This window comes from Pogoniulus pusillus, chromosome 33 (assembly GCF_015220805.1).
Source record: "Pogoniulus pusillus isolate bPogPus1 chromosome 33, bPogPus1.pri, whole genome shotgun sequence".
NCBI classification, from domain to species: Eukaryota; Metazoa; Chordata; class Aves; order Piciformes; family Lybiidae; genus Pogoniulus; species Pogoniulus pusillus.
In genome coordinates this window covers 5,502,863-5,520,176 of record NC_087296.1, presented here as the reverse complement: position 1 = coordinate 5,520,176, position 17,314 = coordinate 5,502,863, and the positions used below count along the sequence as shown (strand labels likewise).

General features: G+C 43.3%; 1 protein-coding gene across 2 annotated transcripts in view; it reads left to right on the top strand.

The window, feature by feature from the left end:
- The window catches only part of LAMA4 (laminin subunit alpha 4), an 87,334-nt gene that overhangs the window by 29,293 nt on the left and 40,727 nt on the right, over positions 1-17,314 (top strand). Inside the window, exons 4-11 of one of the 2 annotated variants that reach the window (XM_064170109.1) lie at positions 2,356-2,436; positions 7,349-7,563; positions 9,597-9,692; positions 10,892-11,043; positions 11,149-11,259; positions 12,779-12,890; positions 15,370-15,537; positions 16,277-16,470. In XM_064170109.1, the coding sequence (XP_064026179.1) occupies positions 2,356-2,436; positions 7,349-7,563; positions 9,597-9,692; positions 10,892-11,043; positions 11,149-11,259; positions 12,779-12,890; positions 15,370-15,537; positions 16,277-16,470 (1,129 nt within the window). The remainder of the gene's footprint in view (positions 1-2,355; positions 2,437-7,348; positions 7,564-9,596; positions 9,693-10,891; positions 11,044-11,148; positions 11,260-12,778; positions 12,891-15,369; positions 15,538-16,276; positions 16,471-17,314) is intronic. The other variant, XM_064170110.1, reaches the window with a different exon arrangement.

Here is a 17,314-nt window from a genome sequence, read left to right as displayed (position 1 = left end):
CTTTCTGCTAGGGACATAATGCTTCTCCTAATCCAGATTAGTAGAGGTAAGGAAGTCTGAAACACAAAAGAAGATCAGAGTGGGATTGGAAAAAGAGAACAAGAGCTGCAATGAACCCAAATGCAGATGCTCAATAGTAGCAGTGATACAGGAGCTGGACTTGATGATCGTCACAGAGTCCCTTCCATCTCAGGATAGTCTGTGTGCTGTGACATGTCACTTCTTTAAAACTATCTCAGTAAATATCCACTTCAGTTGTTCAGGGGTTTCCCTCAGAAAAGTCCTGAAGGCAATAGTTAAAAGGACATCTGATCCCAATTTGCCTCAAACCCCTATTTAAATAACACGCAGAGGCTGCTTGTTCAGCTTCTTGCATGACAAAGATCTGACCACAGCCACAGCCTTCAGCTGGGTCTGGAACAGGCAAATAATACTGATTGAGCAACATTCAGCCTTGCATAACTAAACTCAACGAAGAAACATTCTTCCTTATTTTTTTTATACTTTTGCTCCATTAATCCCACTCCATTTATAGTCAAACAAAACAGGACCTCTATGAGAAAACAGAGAAACATTAAAGGCCATCCCAAGGATGATATTTTACACTGGAAATAGTGAATTCATAAAAGCCAGGCAAAGGGACCAAATCTGCAAGCTGACAGTCTCATCACACACATGATTTTTTTTCCTTCTTTTCTTCTTTTCCTTCTTTTCTTCTTTTTCTTCTTTTCTTCTTCTTCTTATCTACATGTCTCTAGATTTTTCTGTCTTCATATCTGAGAGCTTTTGGAATAACTTTTGGGCATTACACATGAAGTATCACATCATCTTTTTGGAATTATTAAAAAAAAAAAAGAAGAAGAGAATGAAGATTGCTTCACAGCCCAGTAGACATTACTTCTTTTCAGACCTGAGGGAATTACATGAATTCTATTTTCCCTAAAAAAAAACAACCCCAAAAATATAAAACAACAGGAAGGCTTCAGTCTGATTTCATAGCTTAAATCCACAATGTGGGGTATTTTTTCAACTATGTGAAGGAATTAGCCTCTGTAAAATAAGAGGAAGGCTGCCAAACTTTTATTATTTTCTCAATATGTTCTCATAAAAGTCTTGCAGAAGTTAATTTGTGAATTCTGTCAGAAGAATCTCGTTTTATGTTCTCTCTGGTTATATGAAATGGTTTGAGACAGCAGAGGTCCAGATACAGATTTATTTGATCCTGGTTGTTCAACCAGCTGAGAAATGCTGGTGAGAACTGAAATAAAGCAGGAATTCTTGTCAGCTTTCTGTGCTGCTTGTACCTGGGACAAGCAGCATGTGGACCATGCTCTTTCCCATCTCCCAAGTCTTTTATCCTTCTCTTTGAAAGGAATGCAACCTGGCCGCAGCTGCCAAGCGCTGCACGCACTCAGGACCTGCATTTAGCAACCCTGAGCCTGCAGCTGGCAGCTGCTGCCACTCACTACTCTGGTCACATTCCAGTGCTGGCAGGAATTTACTCACACATTGCAAACTAAGTGGAAATGTCCTTAGGACTCTATGTCTTTTGCCTGTGAATGTACTCAATTCATGCCCGTGACTGTGTGTAAAGCGTACACAGTTTGCACTTTCCACATCTGGCTGCTGCTGCTCCTTGGGTCTCACACTTAGTAAAACATGTGTTAAAGCCCAAAAACACAACAGAGCAAAGGAATCCATGATTTAGAATCAGAGCAATGAAAGTCACAGCCCAAGCCATTACTGCAGTCAGTATTGCTACCGGGCTTGTTGATCTCAGAAGCCCCAGGCTCTTTCCAGCTTACTCAGAGAGACAGTGGAGCAGCCTCAATTACCACATGGCACCAGTGCGATCAATTTTCACCACTTGGTATTTCTAAACTATATTTGAGTAAAACTGTAGGATTTGCATAGGGAATTGCTGCACCCATTCCAGAATCTCAAATCCTGAAGTGGCCACCGATGATGTCTTTCATCAGCAATATTTTTACCCTTTAGAACAAGAGACAGGAAGCAATTAAATTCACATGACACATTTATCCTAAGTCCCTTATCTCAAATGTGTGTACCAGAACCTGGGGTCTGTCTGATCTTCACTGCAAGACAAGAATTCTTTTCTATCTGTTTTTATATACCTCCACAGTGCTGTATACTAATTAGTGCTTTCTACACTAATTAATAAGACTAAACATGGGATATAAAGTGAAGAACATACAGAACTTAAGATCTATTCAGCAATGTGCAAGCAAGAGCCAGAGCTCACACTGCCAGCAAATATCCATAATGTAACAAAGAAACATTCCCAAATGTTTGCTTTGCCTTCTTTTCTAACTATTTATTCTAATGAAATTCCAGCTTTGCAGTCTCCTGCTACAGAAAAGGTGGAAATGTGCGCTGTGTCTGTAAGGAGAACTATGCAGGACCCAACTGTGAAAGGTAAGAAGCAAATAGGATGACTCATTGCTCAACAATACTGGAGTTCAGAAGGCACAGAGGGAATTTTGCCATACAGGAAAGAAATCTGGTTCATGTGTTTTCATCGGGTGGGATAATTTCTGTTAAAGGATCTCATTCAGTACCTTCTAAAAGCCATCAGAACTTGGTGTGGAGACAAGCCAGAGTAAGACATGTCATTTACATCTGACATGTTTTGATGGGGTTCTTGCACGTTGTGTGCACTTCATTTGGTGATCTTCCTAAAGGAGCACGATTTACAAATCAACACACAAAGCACAAATCAGAAACAGCAGCTAAGCAGCAAATAACCACCACATAGATCCCTCCTGCAATCCACTGTCCTAAAAAAACTTCCACCAACGTTAGTTTTTCAAAGAGTCCTGAGGAAACCCATTAGTGAGTCAAATTCTTCATGAGCAACTTTTTAGTGAAGTTTTAAATGTCTTTCATCGACATAATTCAATAAAGTCAAGCAAACAACCATAAGCCAGTGTTGATTTTCCATTTTCCCTCCTGACAATAAATGACTTCTGGTAAATATCCTCTAAATAACAAAGTACACAAATAATGGAGCAGGAATAAACCTTAACTCCCCTATCTTGTAAAAGGCCATCTTGCTCAGTATGAACACGCATGGATGATGTTTCAGTGAGGCCTGATTGTAACTCAGAAGTCCTCCATGAGCAGCCAATAAACTAAAACAGCTCTAACACAAAGACTGAGTGGTATAGAATGGCTCAGACACTGTCTTACTGAACTCCTCGGTTTGTTTTTCCTTAAAGCCCCTGAAGTATTTAAGACTTCAGTCAACTGCTATTAATGGGTGAGGCCTGAATTCAAATGATGCTTAACATAACTATAAGAGAAGGGGAAAAGGGGATGCTTGAATTGCAAAAAGAAATCAATACGAAAAGGTAGGATAAATATAAAAACAAAACCAAGAGGGAAAGCTTTTGCCTCCACAGACGATGCAAAACCTCAGCCTATTACCTCCTCATCACCAGGATGGTGACAGCAATAGTGAGAGCCCTTTAGACAGATGGCACAGAACATAAAGAAACCACCCTCGTTTCCAGGACTCTGGTTCTATTCTTTTGTTCTTCCAAAATGTCAGATTTATACACAGAGGATAAAGCAGACAATTAAAAGGTCAGTGAGGTTTCCTAATGGTTATTAAAATGTCAGCCTAGACTACAAGCAATTCAAACCCCATGAAATGAGCAGGAGATGCATAGCAACAGAAGAAGACAGCATCAGCTTTGTTTTCTTACTAGCCAGCCTGACACAGTGCATCTATCTTAAGGAAGGCAAAGCTGTGTAGATGGGTTAGAAAAAGCTACAGAAAGAAATCAGCCTGTCTTGGTCACTGTGTTAGTTTCTGACTAACTGGTGGCCTAAGTGGCAAGCAGTGAAAAATGGCACTTTCCTTCTGCTACTCTCCTGGTCCTATACCTGTTTATGTCAGAAACAGCAAAAAGTGTTTCAGAAACTAATGTGAACTGCATTGCCTGTCCCACTGCTGCCACCCTTCTCTGCTCCCACTGGCACCTACTGTGCCACCGACATGCTGGCAGGGATGGGAGATCTTGACAGAGAAAGGGGATTGCCCTGTCCATCCCTGCAGCAAAAATAGCAGGACATGCCCTCAGGGAGGGGAAGACTACATCCTGCTCGCTGTACTCCCCCAGAGCAGGCTGCAGCGGTCGGTGACAGGCGGCACAGGACAGGAGCTGCAGGACATCCCTCCACAGGCGGTGTGTGGGATCTCAGAGCACAGCAGGGAGATGCACTCCGTTTCCTCTGGCATTTGTGTAGGAGAAGGATTTCTCGTGCTGCCCCAGCCGCTGGCACCAACCTATCCAATTAACGTTTGCCAGCAACTGCTGCTGTGAAGTCACAGAGGCCTTTGCTAGGAACTGAGAAAATCAGTTTCCCGAGTCAAAATTTAGGAGTAAACCATTTTGCTTCTGGTCTTCAGCACTAAGGCATTACGGTGGTGGCAGGTGAAATCCAGGTTTTGCTAATGCCCAAATGTTAAAAGAGATAGCTGAACAGATGATGCCTTTGTGTCCAAGGGAAATGACCAAAAAAAAATGTTCTTTTGGCATTGCCAAGGAAGAAGTAATTAATTCCTAACCCAGCAATAGTTACGGGAAGAAAACAAGGCTGCAAAGTGAAATAAAGATGATTTTAAAGTTTTATTTTGAGCAAGGAAATATTCTTGGCTAGCAACAAAGATCCATTTATTGATACTATCTGCCACCAGTCTTCACTTATTCAGGCAATGAAGTCCAGAGATTGAGCAGTGTTCCTATCTGGTAGCCTCTGCACCTCTCAAGTGCTACCAACTACTCAAAAGAGATGAAGTGCAGTTCAGCCCTGTGAATGGCAAAGGGAAGGGGAGAGAAAAGGTGACACATTTATTTTGAGCCCTAGAAGTTTGTATGTGTTTCAGAGAGTGACTCCAGATGAGGAGATATGGCTAACAATGTGAGCCAGGTGGCCAGGAAAAGCAGCACTAACTTAGAAAATGTATCTGTGAGGATGTGAGGAACTATCCACAGTATTTCTGCCCAGTGAGCTGAGTAGTGTATTTCAGAAAGCATGAACAAGATTACCTTGCCCTGAGGAGAGGGTAGAGATTGTGTGCTTCATGGGAAGAGCATGGAGATGGTAGGAATCTGCCTGAAGGCTTGAGCTAGATAGTGGTGAGCAAAACACCAGCACTGCTTAGTGGCTTCTGCCTGTGACTTGGTGGCCACATTAGACATTTGAAAAACACCTAACTACAGAAAACTGAAGAGGAACTCTGCAAGGTTTTGAAAATACAGAATAAATCAAATGCTCCTACAGGGGAAATAAAACAGCACAGAGTTTTTATTCAGTCAAATTTTATAATGAAATTCTGAAAATGGGGGAAATGCTACAGTCTCACATTGCCTGAAATGCTGAAAATGACAGCAAGAGTTTTGGCATGACTAAAAAGCACCATTATCCAGCACTGCCTGTCCTGACTCCCATGGGAATGAGGAGTGACTCCACCACAACCAGTTAAATCACACTTTGTGTCTCAGCCACAGCTCTTGGAGGGGTGCACATAACACCAGGTCACACTTTTATTCTTTACATCTGGGTCTCCCCAGCGATAAGATCTGCACCAAAGATTCTGGCAGTGCTGCAAAGACACAAACAGGGTCTCTGTCACTGACAAAAGCTGTATTTGAGGCAGCCAAGTGGTTTATATTAAGATGTTTTAAATTTTATGTGTTCTTATTCTGGGGGTGCAGAGCTGGAACGCGAACAAAGCAGTGCTGAGGAAATTGCTCCATTAAAAAGGAAATAAAATCAGGAAATGAAGGAACAGATCAAAACTGGAAGCTTTTATCAGATCTCCCACATTTTCATCATTCAGATACAGCAGATCTTGCATTTGACTACAATTTTAGAACACAACAGACCTCAGCTCAGGTCTCCAGCCAAAACTTGGGAAACTGCAACTAAACTTCCTGAGAGGTCACCTTCCCTAGGCACAAAACAGCAGAACTTTATGGAAGGGAGAAAAGACAGCAAGTTTATAAACCAGGATGAAATATAAATACTCCTTGCACGGTGCAACAACTGATCAATCCTCCTTTCTTCAGTCAGCACCAGCTAGGTTTTCCTATCTCTGCAGTAATAGTTCCTTCCCAGTTTGAGAATATGGTCTCTGCCCTCTATGCCTCAGGCTGCTGGGTCACGGATCCCCCTGTCACCTGGCAGTGACACTGTAAATGGCATGAGTTGCCTCTGACTCCTCCAGTACCTATCCACTGCTGCCCCAGCTGCCAGCTCTCTCCTTGCTCAAGGATTTACTCCTGCAAGCTGCTCCGTGCCCACATCACCGCCAGCTTTACACCTCACTGGTTGTTCTGTAAATATTCTTCTGGCTTGTAGGATTCAGCACACTCCCTACTGCCAGCAGCAGCTCTTTGATCTGAGAGCCTCTCTTCCCAAACAATGACACCAAATGTGTCACCTGTTTTCTTAGCTCAGGGCCACTGGTCACCCAGGAATGTTATGTATCACCAGTTCCTCTAGACTTTCAAAAACCACTACAGTGTCAGCTTGCATTTTAAGATGCAGGATGTTTCCCACTGAAATGCTTTCCAAACATGACAAGACATGATAGGCCATTTGGACCCATTTCAGATCTTCCCTGTGGTGCTTGTTTCCTCCCTCTCTCCTTCTGCAAAGCAACAGAGGAATCCTCCCATCCTGTGCTAGTCTCCACTCAGCCTTTCGCCCTCTGCTAGCAGGTTAACATCAAATACATCCGAAAAACAGAGACTGGTTCAGTGCTTGTTCTGTTTTGCAAAACTAGAAACCATCCCAGTGCCTCACCACAGAAGTATTTCTATAAACCTTTTCTGCTCAGTACTTTGTTACATGCATTATAATGCAAATAAGGTCTGAACTTCCACTGAGTTTCAGCATCATGAAATGCAGCTTCTTACCCCAGTTTCCTATATAACACAGTGTAACTGGTGAGATCCAAAGCTAAAAGAGCAGCTAGAGCTGCCTCTCTGCCAAGGTTATTCCATCACAGGTTTTAAAACAATAGGGAACAAATCATTTTACTGCTAAAGACACATTAAGAAAACCAATGAATGCAGAGTGGTGTGATTGAGATACCAGCAGTGCTCAAGAAGGGAAAAATTCAGTACTGTACAGATTGAGATTAGAGCACAAAACAGCCTCTGCAGGAATACAGCTCCTAATTTACCTTCTGCTCAATAGCAGTGCAGACTGTCATCAATTCCTGGCGACACAAAGAAGAACAGAGCAAAAAACAGTACCGCAGGCAGATGGCAATGTCATTGCTCCTCATTGCTGGGCTTGCTCTTCCTTTCAGGTGTGCCCCTGGTTACTATGGGAACCCTTTGCTAATTGGAAGCACTTGTAAAAAATGCGACTGCAGTGGCAACTCCGACCCAAACCTGATTTTCGAGGACTGCGATGAGGTGACAGGCCAGTGCCGCAACTGCCTGCGCCACACCACCGGCTTCAAGTGCGAGCGCTGCGCCCCAGGCTTCTACGGGGACGCCAGAGGCGCCAAGAACTGCACAGGTACTGCCTGCAGCCCGGCAGAGCGCAGCACAGCATGCTCTGGGGATCACCTCCCAGAGAGCAGAGATGCCTCAAGCAGTCACCACACACCTGTGGTCCCTAGAGGCAGGGAATGCTCCTGGCAACCTGCCTGGCAGGATAATTTGGATTCCTGTTCAGGGGAATCATCCCAGGCACCAGCACTCTGTTTCACAGAATCACAGAAACGAGCAGGTTAGCAAAGCCCCTCAGGATCACTAAGTTCAACCTGGAACCCTACTCTACAAGATTCACCTTAAACCATAGCCCTAAGCACCACATCTAAACGACCCCTAAACACATCCAGGGTTGGTGACTCCACCACCTCCCTGGGCAGCTCATTCCAGTGCCTGACCACTCCCTCCATGAAAAAATTCTTCCTAATGTCCAATCTAAACCTACCCAGCCTCAGCTTGAGGCCATTCCCCATTGCTCTGGCTCCAATGTGAGAAGCAGCAGCCTCTCCACAATGTTCCTTCAGGTATTTGTAGAGCAATGAGGTCTTCCATCAGCCTCCTTTTTCAAGCTAACCATGCCCAGCTCCCTCAGTCACTCCTCATAAGATTTATTCTCCAGACCCTTCATAATTTGGTTGCCCTCCTCTGGACCCTCCTCTGTTCCCCTTTGGAGACCTTGGAGTGGCCTCTCGGTATCTGAAGGGGACCTACAGGAAGGCTGCTGAGGGACTATTGACAAGGTCTTGCAATAACAAGACAAGGAGTAATGGGTTTAAGCTGGCAGAGAGGAGATTCAAACTGGATGTTAGGAAGAAGTTCTTTCCAGTGAGAGTGGTGAGACACTGGCACAGGTTGCCCAGGGAGGTTGTGGATCACAGAATCACAGAATGTGATTGAAGATCTAATTCTTTCCACAAAATTGATAACCGAATTCTGCTCTTAAGACAAGTACAAAAACTGAGTAGTTGTACTAAAACTGATTCACTGACATAGAACTATTCCAGCATGAATGCATCATGTTGACTCTGAAGCTGTATGAAACATTTTCCCTGATAATTCCTCAAATGGAGGAGTGTGGAATGTAAACACAAGTGTAATTCCTGGAGAACAATGAATGGGTTGCAATAAGAGAGCAGTAAACACTTCTGTTATATGAGATTCTGCTGAAACCATGAATCACAAGAGCAAAACAAGCTCCAGATAAGTCACTGCTGTTCTCACGTTCAGCTTCAGCTTTTGTTATTCTTTCAAAGTGCTCCAAGACAATTTTAATTTTTAAAATAATATGTATTTTTAAAGGCCAATTAAAGCTTGAAAGGAACTCTTCAGATTAAAAATTGCACTTTCTGAAGAGCTACTTGTGCAGGCAATAAAAAGTGTAGCATTCTCAAGTCTACACAAATGTGAATTCTCATTTATTCTCCATTGTAAGTGGTAGGAGATATTACTTTTTGATATACTCAAGCTGTGGATGGAATTGGAGTCCACTATTAACCCCTGATAGCTGGAAAGCTGATTTAGTGGCAGCGTGAGACAGCATTGATAAATTCCAGAGGGCTATGGAAAGATCCATAATTAGTGATTAACTTCACTTGTACTGCTTTTCTTAGCCCGTCTCCTGAAGACCATCCTCTCCAGATGGTGATGGTCCAGAGTTGGAAGGGCTAGTCTAGGGCCTCCCTAGATGGGAAGTCAGAATTGCCCAACTGGTGCATCTCCAGCTGAGCCATGACAATCTACAGAGGATGATGTTCAGGAGGTGGGTCAGCTGGGCAGCTCTGGTCTCACCACCTCTGCTTGTGACCACCTGGGGAGCTTTAACACGTCTGTCATGTTCTGTTTCCTGTCTTACATTTTATCTGGTCCAACTTGACTGCAGTGCAAAAACCCAGCCTATTCTACACACTGAATGAAACAAAACAGTCCAAGAGGTCCTCAGTTTTGGTTTTGACTAGCCAGGCATAATTGCATTTACAATCATTTCACTTGTTGTGAGAGGGGAAAAGTGAGTTGTACATCTTGAAGAGTCTTTCAAAAATCCTTTCTTTTTTCCCCCAGAATGTAACTGTGGAGGCAGAATGTGTGACAGCCAGACTGGAGAGTGCCTCGCAGACAGTCCTGAAGCTTCTACTGGCACAGACTGCCCTACCATCAGTAAGAAGATTATCAATATCACTCTGGTATTTAGATGTATATAAAGTTGAAGGCTTGGTTCTCCAGTGGGCTCAGCACTTTGTGGTTCCACAGGGCACTTAGACATGTTAATATGCACAGTGCCCTGCTGACTGAGTATACAAATGTGTTCTCACTTGACTGACTGAGTACATCCCACTCTGTGATGAGGACTGAATGTTCAGGTACAAACTGCACAGCAGCAGGGAAGTATCACCAAAGCCATTTTTGCAAACTTTGAGATACAGTGCTTGAAAAATAATATTCTGGCCCTAAAAAGTTGCCACCACAATTGCCACATTGCATATAATTTCCAGTTGCACATCTAATATAAATTGTTGCTGTTGATAATTTGACATACATCCATCAGTCAGTTGCTTTTCAATCTCCCCTATACTAATGACAGCAAGCCTGAGAAGTTTCCAGCAGTACTATATTGTAACTACTGGTAACCACTGATAGATTTTTTAAGGTTAGTATAATTATGCCTGTGTAGCACACATGAGTTCCCAAACCAGCTTCCAAGAAGATGAGTCATGTGCCTGGAAGCACAACCAGAAGGAAAACATTTGGGAGTTGCTGCCATCAAAAACACAGACTACATGAAGATGTTTCTGCAGGAATATGTTTCATGTTCACCCAAGTCTCTGGCATTTAGTGGTGGCATCAGTGTTGTTCCAACAGTGTGGCATTGCAAGCACTCAGCAGGAGCAAGGATATAGTCCTGCACAAGTGTGTTCTAAACATGTTACAATTGTGCTTTTAGAAGTTGCCTTCCTAATCAAACAGCTGAGAGCAGCCAAGAGCCCATCTGTGGGACATCCTTACTTCTCATACCACTGAATTTTAAACACAGAGTTCTGGGTTCAGACAGAATGAAGTTGTTCCTCAGGCCACAAACATGCAGAGCCTCAAGAGAATAGCCAGGAAATACCTCTTCTCCATTAAGTATGGAGATGCTGTGGGAGCCTGTTGGAGCAGTCCCAGCTGGTGCTGCTCAGCTGGAAGCCTCATGACTGTCCTGGGGAACCTTGGAACCGGGTAGATGAAAGAAAAATGGGATCCATCAGGATCCATCAGTGACAAAGAGAGGGCAAAAGCACTCTGAAGTGACTTTAAGATATTTGCAGTTAAGTGCCACAAGCAGTAAAGAAAAAAAGTTTCTCTTGTTTTGTAACCAGGCTGTGACAAATGTATCTGGGATCTGATGGATGACATCCGATTAGCAGTTCTGGCTATCGAGGAGAGCAAATCCACTTTGCTGAGCATTTCGACAGGTGTTGCAGCTCAAAAGCGCCTAAATGACCTGAACATCACCACCACTCATCTCCAGGTACAAATAGGTCATGGATTTCAGTCTATAGATTTCAAGCCTTGCCCTCAGCAGACAAATCATTTGCTTTCAGATGCACTGATCTTTTTTCCCCTTGCTATACAGGCAGGAATGTCCCAAAAAAAGAATCATTCTGAGTTTTGGACCATCCAGGTTGATGACGCTGCAGATGAAATGAATGATCTCCTGAGAGAGGCAGAAACACTTGATGAACAGGTTTGTTTACAACCTTCTGCCAGAGCTTTCAGAGTTTGCTGTTCCAGTTGGCACAGTCCTACAACTTATCCCCCAGTAAAACTGCCTGATCACTTTAGGGCTGCTCAAAAGTTAGAGCATATTATTAAAGGCAATATTCAAATACTTCTTAAACACTGACAGGTGTGGGGCATCGACCATCTCTCTATGAAGCCTCTTTCAGTGTTTGATCACTCTCTTGGTAAAGAAATCATAGCATCACAGAATCACACATTAGTCTGGGCTGGAAGGGACCTCCAAAGGTCATCTAGTCCAACCCCCATTGCAGTCAGCAGGGACATCCTCAACTAAACCAAATCATAGAACCATAGAATCAACCAGGTTGGAAAAGACCTCCAAGATCATCCAGTTCAACCTAGCACTCAGCCCTAGACAATCAACTAGACCATGGCACTAAGTGCCCCAGCCAGTCTTTTCTTCAACACCTCCAGGGACAGTGACTCCACCACCTCCCTGGGCAGCCCATTCCAATGCCAATCACCCTCTCTGCCAACAACTTCCTCCTAACATCCAGCCTATACCTCCCCCAGCACAACTTGAGACTGTGCCCCCTAAATGTTTCCTAACATTTAGTCTAAACTCCTAGTTTTACAAAACAAGAGTGGGAATGCCCTGAAAGACAGTTGGGAGGATTTTCTGTTTCTATTTTTAATTTCTAAACTTTCTACTTTACTTTAGCTCTGAGTTAAAGGCATAAAGGATCTATCAATTCTTCATCCCAGAAAAAGAAGGATATAGGACTAAAGACTGTTCAATGTGGTCAGATTTGTCACCAGTCACAAAAAGCCTTCCCCCAGGATCTGAGTTCCCACTTATCACCCTACACCCAACATTTGATCTGAGATAGAGACACTGCCTGTTTTTTGATTTCTAATTCAGTGAAGTAACCAACATTAACTCAGATTGACTTCAGAAATATTTGTACTGTATCTGTTTCACCTGTATGCTCTCATAAAATTACCTGAGCCTCGATGAAACACTTCAAAATACAGAACTGCAAGGGAACACAATGCAGAGTGCAGCCTTCAGCATAATACAGTGTAAGAGTGGAGTGCTTTGAATCCTTACGCAGAGCTGGGGGTCTCACTTGAGGGAGACACTGATCTAAAAATGGTTGTGAGCTTCACACCTTATTCTTCAGTCTCAAGAAACAGCATATCCAAAATGACTCAGCCCTGCAGAATGCATGGGAGACTCAGCAGATGGGAGCTTTACAACTGCGCATCATTTATGGCAATCTGATTGCAGCAAATGATGGATAAACAGGGGACAGATTTTAATATCCCACTCTGCAACTCTGGAAATACCAACGGGACAGCCCTTCACTTCCAAAACCTCTGTAAATACCACTTTATATGATAAATGGACTTTCACATGCTCATCAGGAGAAAGCACAATGTGTGCTTACACTGCTTGTCCTCATGCATGCATATGGATCTGAAAAGAAATCTAATGTCTATCTCTTATGTTTTATTCATAGGGAAATGAAGCATCCAGCAAAGGCCTACTGGTACAGAAAGAAACCATGAAGACCAACAACCGTGCCGTTCAGCTTGTGCAGCAGCTCAGTGATATGAGGGATAACATCCAAGGTAAATAGATTTCTTTCTGGTTTAGCTCAGTGTCAAGCATGTAGTAATGAAACCTGCAGCACAGAAAAAAGGTCACAGTATCTGGGCAGTCTTGCAAAGTAACCCACACATAAGGCTTTTGCAGCCTGCAATGCCATGATAAAAACTGCTCTTTTGAAAAATAACTGATACCATGGCTTGGTTTGACAAGCAGAACAAGACCTTCTTTTTCTTTTTTCTTGGTGAAACAAAGAGCTTTTTCATGCTAAAACGTTGGTAGAAACTGCCACGTATCGTTTCTGCCACACTCAGCTGTCCATTTGATGTGAGAGGATGCAGATCTACAAAGGCCATCCTTAGGCAACATGCTAGAGGAACAAAAGAATCCCTCGAACTAGCCTAAAGTTCAAAACATAACTTCTCTTCTGACTGTAAATGTATATATATATTACACTTTCCCAGATGAAGTCTTTTTGATTCATAGCCCATAAAACCTCTTGCATCTTCAAGAATTTTTACTATCCTATATATCAAAGGATAAATGACTACAGCTAACAACTTCCCAAGCACAACTGCACTTAAAATAGGTTTCCTAGTCAGAGGTGATCATCTTCATTTGGAATATCGATGATATATCATTATCAGGCTGACACATAAAACTGAGGCTAAATCAACTGCAGTCTCCAGTACCTACAGAAAGCAATAAGCCCCCAAGTGACTGCACTCAGAAACATCTTTATGCCCTCCCTGTACATCTGTACCATGTAAGCTTCCCTTTTGACATAGAGCACGCTGATTGCCCTCCGTACTTGGCAAAGTCAGCCATATACCAAAGCTGTACATGGCAGCAGAACAGAAAGGCTGAGTAGCAATTGAGGCTAAGTAGCTCCTTTTTTCAATGGAAATACCTGAGTAAGAGACCTGAGTAGCTCTTCCTTGAGCAGTTATTGCAAGCTCTGCAGCAGCTTGTGCAGAGAAGTTACACAGCAGCTGCTATCTCTGCTTGTCCTTACCTCTGCTGGTGTTTCAACCATTACTTTATTTGAACAAACATAGCTCAACACACCCCATCACACAAAAGAGACAGGCTGAGACCAGACTGACAGGATGTTACATTTGTTTTACTTTCTTATGCCAGTGATGTGAAATCATTTTTGTCTCTCTGGCCATCCATCACATTTTATTTATACAATTACTGAGCAAAAGTGTCAGCATGAGCCCCATGAGATGTCACTAACCATCACTGGTTGACCTTTGTGAATTTTCCTTTTGTATTATTAATTGGTTTGGGGTAGGACAGGGACCACAGAAGGCAGGTATGTGTCTAGTTTGGACCATAAATAGCACAGTCAGGTTGAGTTATCATAGAAGATGCCACACTGGTGGCTGCTAATAAAAGAGAGTGTTTGTTCACACAGAAAGCAGTTGGAGATGGGTAGGTGAAAATTGTCTTCACCATGCTCAGAACTGTTCTTCTACAGGGACACCCCCTTTGAAGAAGGCAAATGACTCTTTACCAGAGGGAGTTTGCATGTTCACACATGCACATGCTTGTGCCACCATGAGAAGCAAACAGACATCTATGGGGCTGTCGGTCATGATGTGTTACTGTTCAATATGAGCCTTTAAATCACCAGGAATGAACTCAGGAGCCAGCAAGAAACTGCACTCAAAGGGAGTCTGCCAAGGAATGAGCTGTGCCACAACCACTCATCTGTTTTGAATAAAAATCTTACAGATGCATAGTGCTGGCTTTGCCAGCTGTGGTTAGCCACAAAAGCAATGATGAACACAAGCCAAAGCCACTCACATCATCCTTGAGGTCCCTTCCATCCCTGATAATTCTATTATTATACAATCACAGAGCATAAAAGAGGAGGTGATTTGGATTCAAGGCTCAATGGGTAAACGTAGTAATGCCTACACTGAGGAGGGCTAAACTCTATTGCAATTGCAGGGATCCAACAGATTGTTTGAACTGAGATCAAAACCTTGAAATAGTATCTACAAACCAGCTAGATAGTATCAAGCCAGAAATCTTATGTTACCTCTTCAAAATGCCTCAAACTTCTTAACATGGAAAAAGAGGTTGCTTCAGTCTCTTTGCCAGTGTTGTTATTTAATAAACCTATCCATTTTGGAGCACCACTTCAAAATCATGATCCTGGATGAAAGCCCCAGCCTGTTACATGCCACAAAACTCAATAAAATGATGATCCTGGTCTATAAGAAGTGCCAAGCCAAATAGTGCACACCCATTCCTGCTTAATCTCATCCTCTTCTGATGAGACCCCCCACATATGCCAGCATGTGTCAGTTATTTTACAGGTTTAATGTTAGGACTGGATTAAACTTAATAATTACTTACTATAGAGTTGGAAGATAATAAAAACTTCTTTTTGCCAACAATATGATCTGGATTCACAAAAGAAAAAGGACTCCACAGTATTTACTTCTCTGTAGCCATGCTGGATTGACCATCTGTTCTTTTTCCCCACAGAAATCAGCAGTAAGATGAAATATTATGCAATTCAACAAGAACTGAGCCCTGAAGAAATTGCCCAGAAGCTGAGTGTGGCTGAGGAGATGCTGAAGGAGATCAAACGTCCTAAGCCTTTCACTAATGAGAGGCAACTTGCAGATGAGGAAGAAAATGCAGCAGAGGAATGTGAGTTTTGAATCTGGTTTCCTTTCACCTTTCATGTGTTGATGTGCATCTGGCATGGGCTGGGCAGCTCTCGATGTACCACTGAGCCCCTGAGAAGGACCAGCAGGCACTTGGAAAGCATCAACTGGTGGGCTGAAGATGATGCTGCTTCCAAATACAGGCCCAAAGTCTCTGCTGGTGCCTGCTGCAGCATGGGCAGAATGGGCAGCAAAACATGAAGATGTGTCTGTGTGTGCCTGTGTGCTGTGGCTCCATGGCAATAGCTGCTCGGGGCTGGAAATGCTCATGTGAACATCTTCCTTTCCTCCTGCCAGCTCTGCCATGGGGACAGCAAATTCCAGCAGAGAGAAAAACTGCTGCTATGGGAAAGAGTGGCAGGATAATTCTCACAGCTTGGTGAACATGAGTCAGAGCCCCAGGACAGGAAGGAATCTCTTGCCCTGAACAGTCTGGTTAGCTGTGATAATGAAAAACAAATTAAGAGCAAGGAAAGCCAGACCTAGTTTCATTTAGGAAATGTTACTTGAAGAGGAGCATTAGTGAGATAAAAATGAGATACTGAAATGAGAGGCATCTTTCCTCTTCAAAAGAGGAGGGACATTAAAATGTAGGTGTGTGGAATCTCTCAAGTGACCTTTTAATACGTGTGTTTTACTTTCCTCTGGGTAATGGCAACAAAAATTGCAATGGCAAAAGCCCAAACTTAGGATTAACTATTGGCCTTTGGTTTCTCACCCAGTGCTACAGCAAGTTGAAGAGTTTCATGAGAGGTACAATGACACCAGATCTCTAGTATCCGATGTGTTGGAGCAGCTCAGTGAACAGGACGTGAAGCTGTCGGACCTGCAGGAGGCATTAGGTCAGGCGCTTGACTACGTCAGACAAACGCAGGCTGCGAACAAGGAGAACGCAGCCAGTCTCCAACGGCGCGAGGTACTGCACAGCCCATTTGTCACAACCTGGCTCTCCAGTTCAAAGAAAGAAGTGGTTCAAGTGCAAAGGACCATTATTTGTGGAGTGACACCATGAGCCAGCAGTGTGCACTTGCTGCCCAGAAATTCAACTGTATCCTGAGCTGCATCAAGAGAAATGTGGCCAGCAGGTCCAGAGAGGTGATTCTCCCTCTCGACTCCATTCTGATGAGACCCCACCTTGAGTTCTGGAGACCCTATTACAAGAAAGATATGAATGTGCTGGAGTGTGGGCCATGAGGATAATCAGAGGGCTGAAGCTCCCCTTCTATGGAGACAAACTGAGAGAGTTTGGGTTGTGGAGTCTGGAGAGGAGAAAGCTCTGAGAAGACCTTATTGTGGCCTTCCAGTGTCTGAAAGGGGCTACAAGAAAGCTGGGGAAGGACATTTTAGGATGTTATGTAGTGACAAGACTGTGTGATTTGAAGAATTATCTTGCAAATTCAGGCCAGCCTCTCAGTCTCATAGCATCAGTGGCTGAGTTTTGAACCTGAGAAATTTGCAGCACATGAGAAGTTGATGATGATGTAGAAGGTCTAATAATTCAGTTAAGAAACCAGGCATGTGCTGCTCTTGGGGATTTTCTACAAGCAGCTTGGCATCCTTATGTACAAAGCCTCTTCTGTGGTTTCATTGTTTCCTAATTACAGTGCCAAGATGTAGCCTGTCTCACATTTGTGAAGCGAAGCCTGATGCATGTAGTTGCAATTCTTCACTGTTTTTAACCAGTTGGATCTTCATTATTCCTCACAATGAAAGCAGATGCTGTACACAAGAGATTGTTCACATCAGTTTTCCTATTGCTC